This window comes from Petromyzon marinus (assembly GCF_048934315.1).
Source record: "Petromyzon marinus isolate PM22_M1 ecotype Great Lakes invasive population chromosome 77 unlocalized genomic scaffold, UKy_Petmar_22M1.pri1.0 chr77_unloc.2, whole genome shotgun sequence".
Classification (NCBI taxonomy): domain Eukaryota; kingdom Metazoa; phylum Chordata; class Hyperoartia; order Petromyzontiformes; family Petromyzontidae; genus Petromyzon; species Petromyzon marinus.
Window position 1 is genome coordinate 863,896 of NW_027422622.1, and position 18,835 is coordinate 882,730.

At 56.4% G+C, this 18,835-nt stretch overlaps 1 protein-coding gene across 2 annotated transcripts in view; it reads right to left on the reverse strand.

The window, feature by feature from the left end:
• Window positions 1-18,835, reverse strand: part of LOC116958451 (ester hydrolase C11orf54 homolog) — a 53,223-nt gene that overhangs the window by 31,344 nt on the left and 3,044 nt on the right. For both annotated transcript variants that reach the window (XM_076058605.1, XM_076058604.1), the window contains exons 2-4: window positions 17,735-17,833; window positions 14,188-14,261; window positions 11,844-11,945 (exon numbers count right to left, since the gene is read on the reverse strand). In XM_076058605.1, the coding sequence (XP_075914720.1) occupies window positions 11,844-11,945; window positions 14,188-14,261; window positions 17,735-17,833 (275 nt within the window). The remainder of the gene's footprint in view (window positions 1-11,843; window positions 11,946-14,187; window positions 14,262-17,734; window positions 17,834-18,835) is intronic.

Consider the following 18,835-nt stretch of genomic DNA (forward strand, 5'->3'; position numbering starts at 1 on the left):
GTGGTGGTGGTGGTGATGGTGGTGGTGGTGGTGGTGATGGTGGTGGTGGGGTATGGGGTGTGGATGGTGGTGTGGTGGTGGTGATGGTGGTGGTGATGGTGGTGGTGGTGGTGATGGTAGTGGTGGTGGTGGTGATGGTGGTGATGGTGGTGATGGTGGTGGTGGTGATGGTGGTGGTGGTGATGGTGGTGGTGTGGTGGTGGTGATGGTGGTGGTGGTGATGGTGGTGGTGGTGGTGGTGATGGTGGTGGTGGTGGTGGTGGTGATGGTGGTGGTGGTGGTGATGGTGGTGGTGATGGTGGTGGTGGTGGTGATGGTGGTGGTGGTGATGGTGGTGGTGGTGATGGTGGTGGTGGTGGTGATGGTGTTGGTGATGGTGGTGGTGGTGATGGTAGTGGTGGTGGTAGTGGTGATGGTGGTGGTGGTGGTGATGGTGGTGGTGGTGGTGATGGTGGTGGTGATGGTGATGGTGGTGGTGATGGTAGTGGTGGTGGTGGTGATGGTGGTGATGGTGGTGATGGTGGTGGTGATGGTGGTGGTGGTGGTGGTGGTGATGGTGATGGTGGTGGTGATGGTGGTGGTGGTGGTGATGGTGGTGGTGGTGATGGTGGTGGTGACGGTGATGGTGGTGGTGGTGATGGTAGTGGTGGTGGTGATGGTGGTGATGGTGGTGGTGGTGGTGATGGTGGTGGTGGTGATGGTGGTGATGGTGGTGGTGGTGATGGTGGTTGTGGTGGTGGTTGGGGTGGTGGTTGTGGTGATGGTGGTGGTGGTGATGGTGGTGGTGATGGTGGTGATGGTGGTGGTGGTGATGTTGGTGGTGGTGATGGTGGTGGTGGTGATGGTGGTGGTGGTGATGGTGGTGGTGGTGATGGTGGTGATGATGATGGTGGTGGTGGTGATGGTGGTGGTGGTGATGGTGGTTGTGGTGGTGGTTGTGGTGGTGGTGGTGGTGATGGTGGTGGTGGTGGTGGTGATGGTGGTGGTGATGGTGGTGGTGGTGGTGATGGTAGTGGTGGTGGTGGTGATGGTGGTGATGGTGGTGATGGTGGTGGTGGTGATGGTGGTGGTGGTGATGGTGGTGGTGGTGGTGGTGATGGTGGTGGTGGTGATGGTGGTGGTGGTGGTGATGGTGGTGGTGGTGGTGGTGATGGTGGTGGTGGTGGTGATGGTGGTGGTGATGGTGGTGGTGGTGGTGATGGTGGTGGTGGTGATGGTGGTGGTGGTGATGGTGGTGGTGGTGGTGATGGTGTTGGTGATGGTGGTGGTGGTGATGGTAGTGGTGGTGGTAGTGGTGATGGTGGTGGTGGTGGTGATGGTGGTGGTGGTGGTGATGGTGGTGGTGATGGTGATGGTGGTGGTGATGGTAGTGGTGGTGGTGGTGATGGTGGTGATGGTGGTGATGGTGGTGGTGATGGTGGTGGTGGTGGTGGTGATGGTGATGGTGGTGGTGATGGTGGTGGTGGTGGTGATGGTGGTGGTGGTGATGGTGGTGGTGACGGTGATGGTGGTGGTGGTGATGGTAGTGGTGGTGGTGATGGTGGTGATGGTGGTGGTGGTGGTGATGGTGGTGGTGGTGATGGTGATGGTGGTGATGGTGGTGGTGGTGATGGTGGTTGTGGTGGTGGTTGGGGTGGTGGTTGTGGTGATGGTGGTGGTGGTGATGGTGGTGGTGATGGTGGTGATGGTGGTGGTGGTGATGTTGGTGGTGGTGATGGTGGTGGTGGTGATGGTGGTGGTGGTGATGGTGGTGATGATGATGGTGGTGGTGGTGATGGTGGTGGTGGTGATGGTGGTTGTGGTGGTGGTTGTGGTGGTGGTTGTGGTGGTGGTGGTGGTGATGGTGGTGGTGGTGATGGTGGTGGTGATGGTGGTGGTGGTGGTGATGGTAGTGGTGGTGGTGGTGATGGTGGTGATGGTGGTGATGGTGGTGGTGGTGATGGTGGTGGTGGTGATGGTGGTGGTGGTGGTGGTGATGGTGGTGGTGGTGATGGTGGTGGTGGTGGTGATGGTGGTGGTGGTGGTGGTGGTGATGGTGGTGGTGGTGGTGATGGTGGTGGTGATGGTGGTGGTGGTGGTGATGGTGGTGGTGGTGATGGTGGTGGTGGTGATGGTGGTGGTGGTGGTGATGGTGTTGGTGATGGTGGTGGTGGTGATGGTAGTGGTGGTGGTAGTGGTGATGGTGGTGGTGGTGGTGATGGTGGTGGTGGTGGTGATGGTGGTGGTGATGGTGATGGTGGTGGTGATGGTAGTGGTGGTGGTGGTGATGGTGGTGATGGTGGTGATGGTGGTGGTGATGGTGGTGGTGGTGATGGTGATGGTGGTGGTGATGGTGGTGGTGGTGGTGATGGTGGTGGTGGTGATGGTGGTGGTGACGGTGATGGTGGTGGTGGTGATGGTAGTGGTGGTGGTGATGGTGGTGATGGTGGTGGTGGTGGTGATGGTGGTGGTGGTGATGGTGATGGTGGTGATGGTGGTGGTGGTGATGGTGGTTGTGGTGGTGGTTGGGGTGGTGGTTGTGGTGATGGTGGTGGTGGTGATGGTGGTGGTGATGGTGGTGATGGTGGTGGTGGTGATGTTGGTGGTGGTGATGGTGGTGGTGGTGATGGTGGTGGTGGTGATGGTGGTGATGATGATGGTGGTGGTGGTGATGGTGGTGGTGGTGATGGTGGTTGTGGTGGTGGTTGTGGTGGTGGTTGTGGTGGTGGTGGTGGTGATGGTGGTGGTGGTGGTGGTGGTGATGGTGGTGGTGATGGTGGTGGTGGTGGTGATGGTAGTGGTGGTGGTGGTGATGGTGGTGATGGTGGTGATGGTGGTGGTGGTGATGGTGGTGGTGGTGATGGTGGTGGTGGTGGTGGTGATGGTGGTGGTGGTGATGGTGGTGGTGGTGGTGATGGTGGTGGTGGTGGTGGTGGTGATGGTGGTGGTGGTGGTGATGGTGGTGGTGATGGTGGTGGTGGTGGTGATGGTGGTGGTGGTGATGGTGGTGGTGGTGATGGTGGTGGTGGTGGTGATGGTGTTGGTGATGGTGGTGGTGGTGATGGTAGTGGTGGTGGTAGTGGTGATGGTGGTGGTGGTGGTGATGGTGGTGGTGGTGGTGATGGTGGTGGTGATGGTGATGGTGGTGGTGATGGTAGTGGTGGTGGTGGTGGTGATGGTGGTGATGGTGGTGATGGTGGTGGTGATGGTGGTGGTGGTGGTGGTGATGGTGATGGTGGTGGTGGGATGGTGGTGGTGGTGGTGATGGTGGTGGTGGTGATGGTGGTGGTGACGGTGATGGTGGTGGTGGTGATGGTAGTGGTGGTGGTGATGGTGGTGATGGTGGTGGTGGTGGTGATGGTGGTGGTGGTGATGGTGATGGTGGTGATGGTGGTGGTGGTGATGGTGGTTGTGGTGGTGGTTGGGGTGGTGGTTGTGGTGATGGTGGTGGTGGTGATGGTGGTGGTGATGGTGGTGATGGTGGTGGTGGTGATGTTGGTGGTGGTGATGGTGGTGGTGGTGATGGTGGTGGTGGTGATGGTGGTGATGATGATGGTGGTGGTGGTGATGGTGGTGGTGGTGATGGTGGTTGTGGTGGTGGTTGTGGTGGTGGTTGTGGTGGTGGTGGTGGTGATGGTGGTGGTGGTGGTGGTGATGGTGGTGGTGATGGTGGTGGTGGTGGTGATGGTAGTGGTGGTGGTGGTGATGGTGGTGATGGTGGTGATGGTGGTGGTGGTGATGGTGGTGGTGGTGATGGTGGTGGTGGTGGTGGTGATGGTGGTGGTGGTGATGGTGGTGGTGGTGGTGATGGTGGTGGTGGTGGTGGTGGTGGTGATGGTGGTGGTGGTGGTGATGGTGGTGGTGATGGTGGTGGTGGTGGTGATGGTGGTGGTGGTGATGGTGGTGGTGGTGATGGTGGTGGTGGTGGTGATGGTGTTGGTGATGGTGGTGGTGGTGATGGTAGTGGTGGTGGTAGTGGTGATGGTGGTGGTGGTGGTGATGGTGGTGGTGGTGGTGATGGTGGTGGTGATGGTGATGGTGGTGGTGATGGTAGTGGTGGTGGTGGTGATGGTGGTGATGGTGGTGATGGTGGTGGTGATGGTGGTGGTGGTGGTGGTGATGGTGATGGTGGTGGTGATGGTGGTGGTGGTGGTGATGGTGGTGGTTGGTGATGGTGGTGGTGACGGTGATGGTGGTGGTGGTGATGGTAGTGGTGGTGGTGATGGTGGTGATGGTGGTGGTGGTGGTGATGGTGGTGGTGGTGATGGTGATGGTGGTGATGGTGGTGGTGGTGATGGTGGTTGTGGTGGTGGTTGGGGTGGTGGTTGTGGTGATGGTGGTGGTGGTGATGGTGGTGGTGATGGTGGTGATGGTGGTGGTGGTGATGTTGGTGGTGGTGATGGTGGTGGTGGTGATGGTGGTGGTGGTGATGGTGGTGATGATGATGGTGGTGGTGGTGATGGTGGTGGTGGTGATGGTGGTTGTGGTGGTGGTTGTGGTGGTGGTTGTGGTGGTGGTGGTGGTGATGGTGGTGGTGGTGGTGATGGTGGTGGTGATGGTGGTGGTGGTGGTGATGGTAGTGGTGGTGGTGGTGATGGTGGTGATGGTGGTGATGGTGGTGGTGGTGATGGTGGTGGTGGTGATGGTGGTGGTGGTGGTGGTGATGGTGGTGGTGGTGATGGTGGTGGTGGTGGTGATGGTGGTGGTGGTGGTGGTGGTGATGGTGGTGGTGGTGGTGATGGTGGTGGTGATGGTGGTGGTGGTGGTGATGGTGGTGGTGGTGATGGTGGTGGTGGTGATGGTGGTGGTGGTGGTGATGGTGTTGGTGATGGTGGTGGTGGTGATGGTAGTGGTGGTGGTAGTGGTGATGGTGGTGGTGGTGGTGATGGTGGTGGTGGTGGTGATGGTGGTGGTGATGGTGATGGTGGTGGTGATGGTAGTGGTGGTGGTGGTGATGGTGGTGATGGTGGTGATGGTGGTGGTGATGGTGGTGGTGGTGGTGGTGATGGTGATGGTGGTGGTGATGGTGGTGGTGGTGATGGTGGTGGTGGTGATGGTGGTGGTGACGGTGATGGTGGTGGTGGTGATGGTAGTGGTGGTGGTGATGGTGGTGATGGTGGTGGTGGTGGTGATGGTGATGGTGGTGATGGTGGTGGTGGTGATGGTGGTTGTGGTGGTGGTTGGGGTGGTGGTTGTGGTGATGGTGGTGGTGGTGATGGTGGTGGTGATGGTGGTGATGGTGGTGGTGGTGATGTTGGTGGTGGTGATGGTGGTGGTGGTGGTGATGGTGGTGGTGGTGATGGTGGTGATGACGATGGTGGTGGTGGTGATGGTGGTGGTGGTGATGGTGGTTGTGGTGGTGGTTGTGGTGGTGGTTGTGGTGGTGGTGGTGGTGATGGTGGTGGTGGTGGTGGTGATGGTGGTGGTGATGGTGGTGGTGGTGGTGATGGTAGTGGTGGTGGTGGTGATGGTGGTGATGGTGGTGATGGTGGTGGTGGTGATGGTGGTGGTGGTGATGGTGGTGGTGGTGGTGGTGATGGTGGTGGTGGTGATGGTGGTGGTGGTGGTGGTGATGGTGGTGGTGGTGGTGGTGGTGATGGTGGTGGTGGTGGTGATGGTGGTGGTGATGGTGGTGGTGGTGGTGATGGTGGTGGTGGTGATGGTGGTGGTGGTGATGGTGGTGGTGGTGGTGATGGTGTTGGTGATGGTGGTGGTGGTGATGGTAGTGGTGGTGGTAGTGGTGATGGTGGTGGTGGTGGTGATGGTGGTGGTGGTGGTGATGGTGGTGGTGATGGTGATGGTGGTGGTGATGGTAGTGGTGGTGGTGGTGATGGTGGTGATGGTGGTGATGGTGGTGGTGATGGTGGTGGTGGTGGTGGTGATGGTGATGGTGGTGGTGATGGTGGTGGTGGTGGTGATGGTGGTGGTGGTGATGGTGGTGGTGACGGTGATGGTGGTGGTGGTGATGGTAGTGGTGGTGGTGATGGTGGTGATGGTGGTGGTGGTGGATGGTGGTGGTGGTGATGGTGGTGATGGTGGTGGTGGTGATGGTGGTTGTGGTGGTGGTTGGGGTGGTGGTTGTGGTGATGGTGGTGGTGGTGATGGTGGTGGTGATGGTGGTGATGGTGGTGGTGGTGATGTTGGTGGTGGTGATGGTGGTGGTGGTGATGGTGGTGGTGGTGATGGTGGTGATGATGATGGTGGTGGTGGTGATGGTGGTGGTGGTGATGGTGGTTGTGGTGGTGGTTGTGGTGGTGGTTGTGGTGGTGGTGGTGGTGATGGTGGTGGTGGTGGTGATGGTGGTGGTGATGGTGGTGGTGGTGGTGATGGTAGTGGTGGTGGTGGTGATGGTGGTGATGGTGGTGATGGTGGTGGTGGTGATGGTGGTGGTGGTGATGGTGGTGGTGGTGGTGGTGATGGTGGTGGTGGTGATGGTGGTGGTGGTGGTGATGGTGGTGGTGGTGGTGGTGGTGATGGTGGTGGTGGTGGTGGTGATGGTGGTGGTGATGGTGGTGGTGGTGGTGATGGTGGTGGTGGTGATGGTGGTGGTGGTGATGGTGGTGGTGGTGGTGATGGTGTTGGTGATGGTGGTGGTGGTGATGGTAGTGGTGGTGGTAGTGGTGATGGTGGTGGTGGTGGTGATGGTGGTGGTGGTGGTGATGGTGGTGGTGATGGTGATGGTGGTGGTGATGGTAGTGGTGGTGGTGGTGATGGTGGTGATGGTGGTGATGGTGGTGGTGATGGTGGTGGTGGTGGTGGTGATGGTGATGGTGGTGGTGATGGTGGTGGTGGTGGTGATGGTGGTGGTGGTGATGGTGGTGGTGACGGTGATGGTGGTGGTGGTGATGGTAGTGGTGGTGGTGATGGTGGTGATGGTGGTGGTGGTGGTGATGGTGGTGGTGGTGATGGTGATGGTGGTGATGGTGGTGGTGGTGATGGTGGTTGTGGTGGTGGTTGGGGTGGTGGTTGTGGTGATGGTGGTGGTGGTGATGGTGGTGGTGATGGTGGTGATGGTGGTGGTGGTGATGTTGGTGGTGGTGATGGTGGTGGTGGTGATGGTGGTGGTGGTGATGGTGGTGATGATGATGGTGGTGGTGGTGATGGTGGTGGTGGTGATGGTGGTTGTGGTGGTGGTTGTGGTGGTGGTTGTGGTGGTGGTGGTGGTGATGGTGGTGGTGGTGGTGATGGTGGTGGTGGTGGTGATGGTGGTGGTGGTGATGGTGGTGGTGGTGATGATGATGATGATGGTGGTAGTGATGGTGGTGGTGGTGATGGTGGTGGTGATGGTGGTGGTGGTGGTGGTGATGGTGGTGATGGTGGTGGTGGTGGTGATGGTGGTGGTGGTGGTGATGGTGGTGGTGGTGATGGTGGTGGTGGTGGTGATGGTGGTGATGGTGGTGGTGGTGATGGTGGTTGTGGTGGTGGTTGTGGTGATGGTGGTGGTGGTGGTGATGGTGGTGGTGATGGTGGTGATGGTGGTGATGGTGGTGGTGGTGATGGTGGTGGTGGTGGTGGTGATGATGATGATGATGGTGGTGGTGATGGTGGTGGTGGTGGTGATGGTAGTGGTGGTGATGGTGGTGATGGTGGTGGTAGTGGTGATGGTGGTGGTGATGGTAGTGGTGGTGGTGATGGTGGTGGTGGTGATGGTTGTGGTGGTGATGGTGGTGGTGGTGGTGATGGTGGTGGTGATGGTGGTGGTGGTGATGGTAGTGGTGGTGGTGGTGGTGATGGTGGTGATGGTGGTGGTGATGGTGGTGGTGGTGATGGTGATGGTGGTGATGGTGGTGGTGGTGGTGATGGTGGTTGTGGTGGTGGTTGTGGTGGTGGTTGTGGTGATGGTGGTGGTGGTGGTGGTGATGGTGGTGGTGGTGATGGTGGTGGTGGTGATGGTGGTGGTGGTGATGGTGGTGGTGATGGTGGTGGTGGTGGTGATGGTGGTGGTGGTGGTGATGGTAGTGGTGGTGGTGGTGGTGGTGATGGTGGTGATGGTGGTGGTGGTGATGGTGGTGGTGGTGATGGTGATGGTGGTGATGGTGGTTGTGGTGGTGGTTGGGGTGGTGGTTGTGGTGATGGTGGTGGTGGTGGTGATGGTGGTGGTGGTGGTGATGGTGGTGGTGATGGTGGTGATGGTGGTGGTGGTGGTGGTGATGGTGGTGGTGGTGGTGGTGATGGTGGTGATGGTGGTGGTGATGGTGGTGATGGTGATGGTGGTGGTGGTGATGGTGGTGGTGGTGGTGATGGTGGTGGTGGTGATGGTGGTGGTGGTGATGGTGGTGGTGGTGATGGTGGTGGTGGTGATGGTGGTGATGATGATGATGATGGTGGTAGTGATGGAGGTGGTGGTGATGGTGGTGGTGATGGTGGTGGTGGTGGTGATGGTGGTGATGGTGATGGTGGTGGTGATGGTGGTGGTGGTGGTGATGGTGGTGGTGGTGATGGTGGTGGTGATGGTGGTGATGGTGGTGGTGGTGATGGTGGTTGTGGTGGTGGTTGTGGTGATGGTGGTGGTGGTGGTGATGGTGGTGGTGATGGTGGTGATGGTGGTGATGGTGGTGGTGGTGATGGTGGTGGTGGTGGTGGTGATGATGATGATGGTGGTGGTGATGGTGGTGGTGGTGGTGATGGTAGTGGTGGTGATGGTGGTGATGGTGGTGGTGGTGGTGATGGTGGTGGTGATGGTGGTGGTGGTGGTGATGGTGGTGGTGGTGGTGATGGTTGTGGTGGTGATGGTGGTGGTGGTGGTGATGGTGGTGGTGATGGTGATGGTGGTGGTGGTGATGGTAGTGGTGGTGGTGATGGTGGTGATGGTGGTGGTGATGGTGGTGGTGGTGATGGTGATGGTGGTGGTGATGGTGGTGGTGATGGTGGTTGTGGTGGTGGTTGTGGTGGTGGTTGTGGTGATGGTGGTGGTGGTGGTGATGGTGGTGGTGGTGATGGTGGTGGTGGTGATGGTGGTCGTGGTGGTGATGGTGGTGGTGGTGATGGTGGTGGTGATGGTGGTGGTGGTGGTGGTGATGGTGGTGGTGGTGATGGTAGTGGTGGTGGTGGTGGTGATGGTGGTGATGGTGGTGGTGGTGGTGGTGATGGTGGTGGTGGTGATGGTGATGGTGGTGATGGTGGTGGTGGTGATGGTGGTTGTGGTGGTGGTTGGGGTGGTGGTTGTGGTGATGGTGGTGGTGGTGGTGATGGTGGTGGTGGTGGTGGTGGTGATGGTGGTGGTGATGGTGGTGATGGTGGTGGTGGTGATGGTGGTGATGGTGGTGGTGGTGGTGATGGTGGTGATGGTGGTGATGATGGTGGTGGTGGTGATGGTGGTGGTGGTGATGGTGGTTGTGGTGGTGGTTGTGGTGGTGGTTGTGGTGGTGGTGGTGATGGTGGTGGTGTTGGTGGTGATGGTGGTGGTGGTGATGGTGGTGGTGATGATGATGATGATGGTGGTAGTGATGGTGGTGGTGGTGATGGTGGTGGTGATGGTGGTGGTGGTGGTGATGGTGGTGGTGGTGGTGATGGTGGTGGTGGTGGTGGTGATGGTGGTGGTGGTGATGGTGGTGATGGTGGTGGTGATGGTGGTGGTGGTGATGGTGGTTGTGGTGGTGGTTGTGGTGATGGTGGTGGTGGTGGTGGTGATGGTGGTGGTGGTGGTGATGGTGGTGATGGTGGTGGTGGTGATGGTGGTGGTGGTGGTGATGGTGGTGATGATGATGATGGTGGTGGTGATGGTGGTGGTGGTGGTGATGGTAGTGGTGGTGATGGTGGTGATGGTGGTGGTGGTGGTGATGGTGGTGGTGGTGATGGTGATGGTGGTGGTGGTGATGGTGGTGGTGATGGTGGTGGTGGTGATGGTGGTGGTGATGGTGGTGGTGATGGTGGTAGTGATGGTGGTGATGGTGGTGGTGATGGTGGTGATGGTGGTGGTGATGGTGGTGATGGTGGTGGTGGTGATGGTGGTGGTGATGGTGGTGGTGATGGTGGTGATGGTGGTGATGGTGGTGGTGGTGGTGGTGATGGTGGTGGTGATGGTAGTGGTGGTGATGGTGGTGGTGGTGATGGTGCAGGTGGTGATGGTGGTGGTGGTGATGGTGGTGATGATGATGATGGTGGTGGTGATGGTGGTGGTGATGGTGGTGGTGATGGTAGTGGTGGTGATGGTGGTGGTGGTGGTGATGGTGGTGGTGGTGATGGTGGTGGTGGTGGTGATGGTGGTGATGATGATGGTGGTGGTGGTGGTGATGGTGGTGGTGACCAGTGGTTGTGGTGGTGGTTGTGATGATGTGTGGTTGTGGTGATGGTGGTGGTGATGATGGTGGTGGTGGTTGTGGTGGTGGTGATCAGTGGTTGTGGTGGTGGTGGTGGTGGTTGTGATGATCTGTGGTTGTGGTGATGACATGATGATTGGAGGTGGTGATTGTAGTGGTGATGATGGTGGTTGCGGTGGTGGTGGTGATGGTGGTGATGATGATGATGGTGGTGGTGATGATGATAGTGGTGGTGATGTTGGTGATGATGGTGGTGGTGGTGGTGATGACGGTGGTGGTGGTGGTGATGATGGTGGTTGTGGTGATGGTGGTGATGGTGATGGTAGCGATGGTGGTGATGATGGTGGTGATGGTGGTGATGGTGGTGATGATGGTGGTGGTGATGGTGGTGATGGTGGTGATTGTAGTGGTGATGGTGGTGATGGTGGTGATTGTAGTGATGACGGTGGTGTTGGTGGTGATGGTGGTGGTGAAGTTGATGATGGTGGTGATGGTGGTGGTGGTGATGGTGGTGGTGACGGTGACGGTGGTGATGGTAATGGTGGTGATGGTAGTGGTGATTGTGGTGGTGATGGTGGTGATGATGGTGGTGGTGGTGATGATGGTGGTAATGATGGTGGTGATGATGGTGGTGATGGTGGTGGTGATGGTGGTGATGATGGTGGTGATGGTGGTGGTGGTGATGGTGGTGATGATGGTGGTGATGGTGGTGATGATGGTGGTGGTGATGGTGGTGATCGTGGTGATGGTGGTGATGGTGGTGGTGATGATGATGGTGGTGATGGTGGTGATGATGGTGGTGATGGTGGTGATGGTGGTGGTGATGGTGGTGATGGTGGTGGTGAAGTTGATGATGGTGGTGATGGTGGTGATGGTGGTGGTGATGGGGGTGGTGACGGTGACGGTGGTGATGGTAATGGTGGTGATGGTAGTGGTGATTGTGGTGGTGATGGTAGTGATGATGATGATGGTGGTGGTGGTGATGATGGTGGTGATGATGATGGTGGTGGTGATGATGGTGGTGATGGTGGTGGTGATGGTGGTGATGGTGGTGATGGTGGTGATGATGGTGGTGATGGTGGTGGTGATGATGGTGGTGGTGATGGTGGTGATTGTGGTGGTGATGGCGGTGGTGATGGTGATGATGGTGGTGGTGGTGATGATGGTGGTGATGGTGGTGATGATGGTGGTGATGGTGGTGATGATGGTGGTGATGGTAATGGTGATGGTGGTGGTGATGGTGGTGATGATGGTGGTGATGATGGTGGTGGTGAGGATCTGGCGGGGAGGAGCCGGTGGTGAGGATCTGGTGGTGAGGATCTGGTGGTGAGGATCTGGTGGTGAGGATCTGGCGGTGAGGATCTGGTGGTGAGGAGCCGGTGGTGAGGATCTGGTGGTGAGGATCTGGTGGTGAGGATCTGGTGGTGAGGATCTGGTGGTGAGGATCTGGTGGTGAGGATCTGGTGGTGAGGATCTGGTGGTGAGGATCTGGTGGTGAGGATCTGGCAGTGAGGATCTGGTGGTGAGGATCTGGCGGTGAGGATCTGGTGGTGAGGATCTGGTGGTGAGGATCTGGTGGTGAGGATCTGGTGGTGAGGATCTCACCTCTGCGTTGGTGCTCACCACTCCGGCACTGGCGGCTCCGGCGCCGATGAGGAACGCCCCGGGCAGACCCACGACCTCAGCCACCCGGCACAGATCATAGACCTACACAGACACAGGCAAAGCTCCCCCAGGTAGCCTCTAGCAGGGCTGTAGGGGCAAGTGCTGCTAGTGGCGAGTAGCACCACCTATGATGCACACACACAGGCAAAGCTCGCCCAGACACAAACACACAGACACACATACACAGATACACGCACACACAGACATACCCACACAGAGACACAAACAGACACACACACAGACACAGACACACACAGACCCCCACACACACAGACCCACAGAGACCCACACACACACACAGACCCACAGAGACTCACACACACAGACCCACAGAGACCCACACACATACACAGACCCACAGAGACCCACACACACATACAGACCCCCACACACACACAGACCCACACACACTGACACACACACAGACACATACAGACACACACACAGACACATACAGACACACACATACCCCCACACACACACACCCACAGAGACCCACACACACACAGACCCACAGAGACCCACACACAGAGTGAGTGAGTGTGTGAGTGTGTGAGTGAGTGAGTGTGAGTGTGTGAGTGAGTGTGAGTGAGTGTGTGAGTGTGTGAGTGAGAGTGTGTGAGTGAGTCTGAGTGTGTGAGTGAGTCTGAGTGTGTGTGTGAGTGTATGAGTGAGTGTGAATATGTGTGTGTGAGTGAGTGTGTGTGAGTGAGTGTGTGAGTGTGTGAGTGAGTGAGTGTGTGTGTGAGTGAGTGTGAGTGAGTATGTGAGTGTGTGAGTGAGTGTGAGTGAGTGTGTGAGTGTGTGTGAGTGTGTGAGTGAGTGTGAATGTGTGAGTGAGTGTGTGAGTGAGTGTGTGAGTGAGTGAGTGTCTGAGTGTGTGAGTGAGTGTGAATGTGTGAGTGAGCGTGTGAGTGAGTGTGTGAGTGAGTGAGTGTGTGAGTGAGTGTATGAGTGTGTGAGTGAGTGTGTGAGTGTGTGAGTGAGTGTGAGTGAGTGTGTGAGTGAGTGTGTGAGTGAGTGTGAGTGAGTGTACACGTGAGTGAGTATGTGCGTGTACAGGTGAGTGTACACGTGAGTGGTGAGTGTACACGTGAGTGGTGAGTGTACTGGTGAGTGTACACGTGAGTGGTGAGTGTACTGGTGAGTGTGCAAGTGAGTGGTGAGTGTACTGGTGAGTGGTGAGTGTGCACGTGAGTGGTGAGTGTACTGGTGAGTGTAGACGTGAGTGGTGAGTGTACAGGTGAGTGTACTGGTGAGTGGTGAGTGTACACGTGAGTGGTGAGTGTACACGTGAGTGTGCACGTGAGTGGTGAGTGTACAGGTGAGTGTGCACGTGAGTGGTGAGTGTACTGGTGAGTGGTGAGTGTACACGTGAGAGGTGAGTGTACAGGTGAGTGTACACGTGAGTGGTGAGTGTACAGGTGAGTGGTGAGTGTACAGGTGAGTGGTGAGTGTACAGGTGAGTGGTGAGTGTACACGTGAGTGGTGAGTGTACAGGTGAGTGGTGAGTGTACACGTGAGTGGTGAGTGTACAGGTGAGTGGTGAGTGTACAGGTGAGTGGTGAGTGTACAGGTGAGTGGTGAGTGTACAGGTGAGTGGTGAGTGTACAGGTGAGTGGTGAGTGTACAGGTGAGTGGTGAGTGTACAGGTGAGTGGTGAGTGTACAGGTGAGTGGTGAGTGTACAGGTGAGTGGTGAGTGTACACGTGAGTGGTGAGTGTACAGGTGAGTGTACACGTGAGTGGTGAGTGTACACGTGAGTGGTGAGTGTACAGGTGAGTGGTGAGTGTACACGTGAGTGGTGAGTGTACAGGTGAGTGGTGAGTGTACACGTGAGTGGTGAGTGTACACGTGAGTGGTGAGTGTACACGTGAGAGGTGAGTGTACTGGTGAGTGGTGAGTGTACAGGTGAGTGGTGAGTGTACTGGTGAGTGTACACGTGAGTGGTGAGTGTACTGGTGAGTGGTGAGTGTGCACGTGAGTGGTGAGTGTACACGTGAGTGGTGAGTGTACTGGTGAGTGTACACGTGAGTGGTGAGTGTACAGGTGAGTGTACACGTGAGTGGTGAGTGTACAGGTGAGTGTACACGTGAGTGGTGAGTGTACACGTGAGTGGTGAGTGTACACGTGAGAGGTGAGTGTACTGGTGAGTGGTGAGTGTACAGGTGAGTGGTGAGTGTACAGGTGAGTGTACACGTGAGTGGTGAGTGTACTGGTGAGTGGTGAGTGTACAGGTGAGTGGTGAGTGTACAGGTGAGTGGTGAGGAGGATGGACGCTCACCTTCCGTGTCCAGGGAACTGGTAATAGGTAGGGGATTCCTCCAACATCAGCAATACGGGGCTCACCACACAGTCCTGCTCACCCTCACCAGAACACTCACCCACTCACTCACCAGTACACTCACCAGAACACTCACCCACTCACTCACCAGTACACTCACCAGTACACTCACCCACTCACTCACCAGTACACTCACCAGTACACTCACCAGTACACTCACCACACAGTCCTGCTCACCCTCACCAGAACACTCACCCACTCACTCACCAGTACACTCACCAGTACACTCACCAGTACACTCACCCACTCACTCACCAGTACACTCACCAGTACACTCACCAGTACACTCACCACACAGTCCTGCTCACCCTCACCAGAACACTCACCCACTCACTCACCAGTACACTCACCAGTACACTCACCAGTACACTCACCAGTACACTCACCACACAGTCCTGCTCACCCTCACCAGAACACTCACCCACTCACTCACCAGTACACTCACCAGTACACTCACTCACCAGTACACTCACCAGTACACTAACCCACTCACTCACCAGTACACTCACCACACAGTCCTGCTCACCCTCACCAGAACACTCACCCACTCACCAGTACACTCACCAGTACAATCACCAGTACACTCACCCACTCACTCACCAGTACACTCACTCACCAGTACACTCACCAGTACACTCACTCACCAGTACACGCACCAGTATACTCACCAGTACACTCACCCACTCACTCAACAGGACACTCACTCACCCACTCACTCACCCACTCACTCACCAGTACACTCACCAGTATAGTCACCAGTACACTCACCCACTCACTCACCAGTACACTCACCAGTACACTCACCAGTACACTCACCCACTCACTCACCAGTACACTCATCAGTACACTCACCAGTACACTCACCCACTCACTCACCCACTCACTCACACACTCACTCACCAGTACACTCATCCACTCACTCAGCAGTACACCCACCCACTCACTCAACAGGACACTCACACACCAGTACACTCACCCACTCACTCACCAGTACACTCACCCACTCACTCACCAGTACACTCACCAGTACACTCACCCACTCACTCACCAGTACACTCACCAGTACACTCACCAGTACACTCACTCACCAGTACACTCACCAGTACACTTACCCACTCACTCACCAGTACACTCATCCACTCACTCAGCAGTACACCCACCCACTCACTCAACAGGACACTCACACACCAGTACACTCACCCACTCACTCACCAGTACACTCACCCACTCACTCACCAGTACACTCACCAGTACACTCACCCACTCACTCACCAGTACACTCACCAGTACACTCACCAGTACACTCACCAGTACACTCACCCACTCACTCACCAGTACACTCACCAGTACACTCACCAGTACACTCACCCACTCACTCACCAGTACACTCACCAGTACACTCACCAACTCACTCACCAGTACACTCACCAGTACACTCAGCAGTACACTCACTCACCAGTACACTCACCAGTACACTCACTCACCAGTACACTCACCCTCTCACTCAGCATTACACTCACCCACTCACTCACCCACTCACTCAACAGGACACTCACACACCAGTACACTCACCCACTCACTCACCAGTACACTCACCAATACACTCACCCACTCACTCACCAGTATACTCACCAGTACACTCACCCACTCACTCAACAGGACACTCACTCACCCACTCACTCACCCACTCACTCACCCACTCACTCACCAGTACACTCACCAGTCCACTCACCAGTACACTCACCCACTCACCAGGACACTCACCAGTCCACTCACCAGTACACTGACCCACTCACTCACCAGTACACTCACCAGTGCACTCACCAGTACACTCACCCACTCACTCACCAGTACACTGACCAATACACTCACCCACTAACTCACCAGTACACTCACCAGTACACTCACCCACTCACTCACCAGTACACTCACTCACCAGTACACTCACCAGTACACTCACCCACTCACTCAACAGGACACTCACTCACTCACCCACTCACTCACCAGTACACTCACCAGTCCACTCACCAGTACACTCACCCACTCACCAGGACACTCACCAGTACACTCACCAGTACACTCACCCACTCACTCACCAGGACACTCACCAGTACACTCACCAGTACACTCACCCACTCACTCACCAGGACACTCACCCACTCACTCACCACTCAGCTAGACAAATAAGCGGTGAGTGGTGAGCGGTGAGTGGTGAGCGGTGGGTGGTGAGCGGTGGGTGGTGAGCGGTGGGTGGTGAGCAGTGAGTGGTGAGCGGTGCGTGGTGAGCAGTGAGTGGTGAGCGGTGAAGGTGAGCGGGTGAGTGGTGAGTGGTGAGCGGGTGAGTGGTGAGCGGGTGAGTGGTGAGTGGTGAGCGGGTGAGTGGTGAGCGGGTGAGTGGTGAGTGGTGAGCGGGTGAGTGGTGAGCAGGTGAGCAGGTGAGTGGTGAGCGGGTGAGTGGTGAGCGGGTGAGCGGGTGAGTGTTGAGCGGGTGAGTGGTGAAGGTGAGTGGTGAGCGAGTGAGCGGGTGAGTGGTGAGTGGTGAGTGGTGAGCGGATGAGCGGGTGAGTGGTGAGTGGTGAGCGGATGAGCGGGTGAGTGGTGAGTGGTGAGCGAGGGAGTGGGTGAGCGGTTGAGTGGTGAGCGGGTGAGTGGTGAGCGGGTGAGTGGTGAGTGGTGAGCGAGGGAGCGGGTGAGTGGTGAGCGGGTGAGTGGTGAGTGGTGAGCGAGGGAGCGGGTGAGTGGTGAGCGGGTGAGCGGGTGAGCGGGTGAGTGGTGAGCGAGGGAGTGGTGAGTGGTGAGCGGGTGAGTGGTGAGCGGGTGAGTGGTGAGTGGTGAGCGGGTGAGTGGTGAGCGGTGAGCGGGTGAGCGGTGAGTGGTGAGTGGTGAGCGGTGAGTGGGTGAGCGGGTGAGTGGTGAGTGGTGAGCGGGTGAGCGGGTGAGTGGTGAGCGGTGAGTGGGTGAGTGGTGAGTGGGTGAGTGGTGAGTGGTGAGTGGGTGAGCGGGTGAGTGGTGAGCGGGTGAGTGGTGAGTGGTGAGCGAGGGAGTGGGTGAGCGGTTGAGTGGTGAGCAGGTGAGTGGTGAGCGGGTGAGTGGTGAGCGGGTGAGTGGTGAGCGGGTGAGTGGTGAGTGGTGAGCGGGTGAGTGGTGAGTGGTGAGCGGGTGAGTGGTGAGCGGGTGAGTGGTGAGTAGTGAGCGGGTGAGCGGGTGAGTGGTGAGCGGGTGAGTGGTGAGTGGTGAGCGGGTGAGCGGGTGAGCGGTGAGCGGGTGAGTGGTGAGTGGTGAGTGGTGAGCGGGTGAGTGGTGAGTGGTGAGCGAGGGAGTGGGTGAGCGGTTGAGTGGTGAGCGGGTGAGTGGTGAGCGGGTGAGTGGTGAGCGAGTGAGCGGGTGAGTGGTGAGCGGGTGAGTGGTGAGTGGTGAGCGGGTGAGTGGTGAGTGGTGAGCGGGTGAGCGGGTGAGCGGGTGAGTGGTGAGCGGTGATCTGCCTTACCCGGGGCTGCGCAGTTGAACGGAGGACGCGTGAGGTCTGGGCATGGAACGACGGACACCATCACCTCCGAAAAGTCACGGTTCAATCCCTGGGCCAGGACTGGTGGTGGTTGTGGTGGTGGTTGTGGTGGTGGTGGTGGTGGTGGTTGTGGTGGTGGTTGTGGTGGTGTTGGTGGTTGTGGTGGTGGTTGTGGTGTTGGTGGTTGTGGTGGTGGTTGTGGTGGTTGTGGTGTTGGTGGTTGTGGTGGTGGTTGTGGTGGTTGTGGTGTTGGTGGTTGTGGTGGTGGTCGTGGTGGTGTTGGTGGTTGTGGTGGTGTTGGTTGTAGTGGTTGTGGTAGTGTTGGTGGTGGTTGTGGTGGTGTTGGTGGTTGTGGTGGTGGTTGTGGTGGTGTTGGTGGTTGTGGTGGTTGTGGTGGTTATGGTTGTGGTGGTGTTGGTGGTTCGGGTGGTGGTTGTGGTGGTTGTGGTGGTGGTGTTGGTGGTTGTGGTGGAGGTTGTGGTGGTGTTGGTGGTGGTTGTGGTGTTGGTGGTTGTGGTGGTGTTGGTGGTGGTTGTGGTGGTGGTTGTGGTGGTGTTGGTGGTTGTGGTGGTGCTGGTTGTAGTGGTTGTGGTAGTGGTGGTTGTGGTGGTGGTTGTGGTGGTGTTGGTGGTTGTGGTGGTGGTTGTGGTGGTGTTGGTTGTAGTGGTTGTGGTAGTGGTGGTGGTTGTATTGGTTGTGGTTGTGGTGTTGTAATAATAAGTTTATAGTATAAAGTGACACTAACAATGATGATGTAGTAATAAGTTTATATTATAAAGTTACACTAACAATGATGAAGCAATAATAAGTTTATATTATAAAGTTACACTAACAATGATGATGAAGTAATAATAAGTTTATATTATAAAGTTACACTAACAATGATGAAGTAATAATACGTTTATATTATAAAGTTACACTAACAATGATGAAGTAATAATAAGTTTATATTATAAAGTAACACTAACAATGATGAAGTAATAAGATTATAGTATAAAGTGACACTAACAATGATGAAGTAATAATAAGTTTATATTATAAAGTTACACTAACAATGATGAAGTAATAATAAGTTTATAGTAT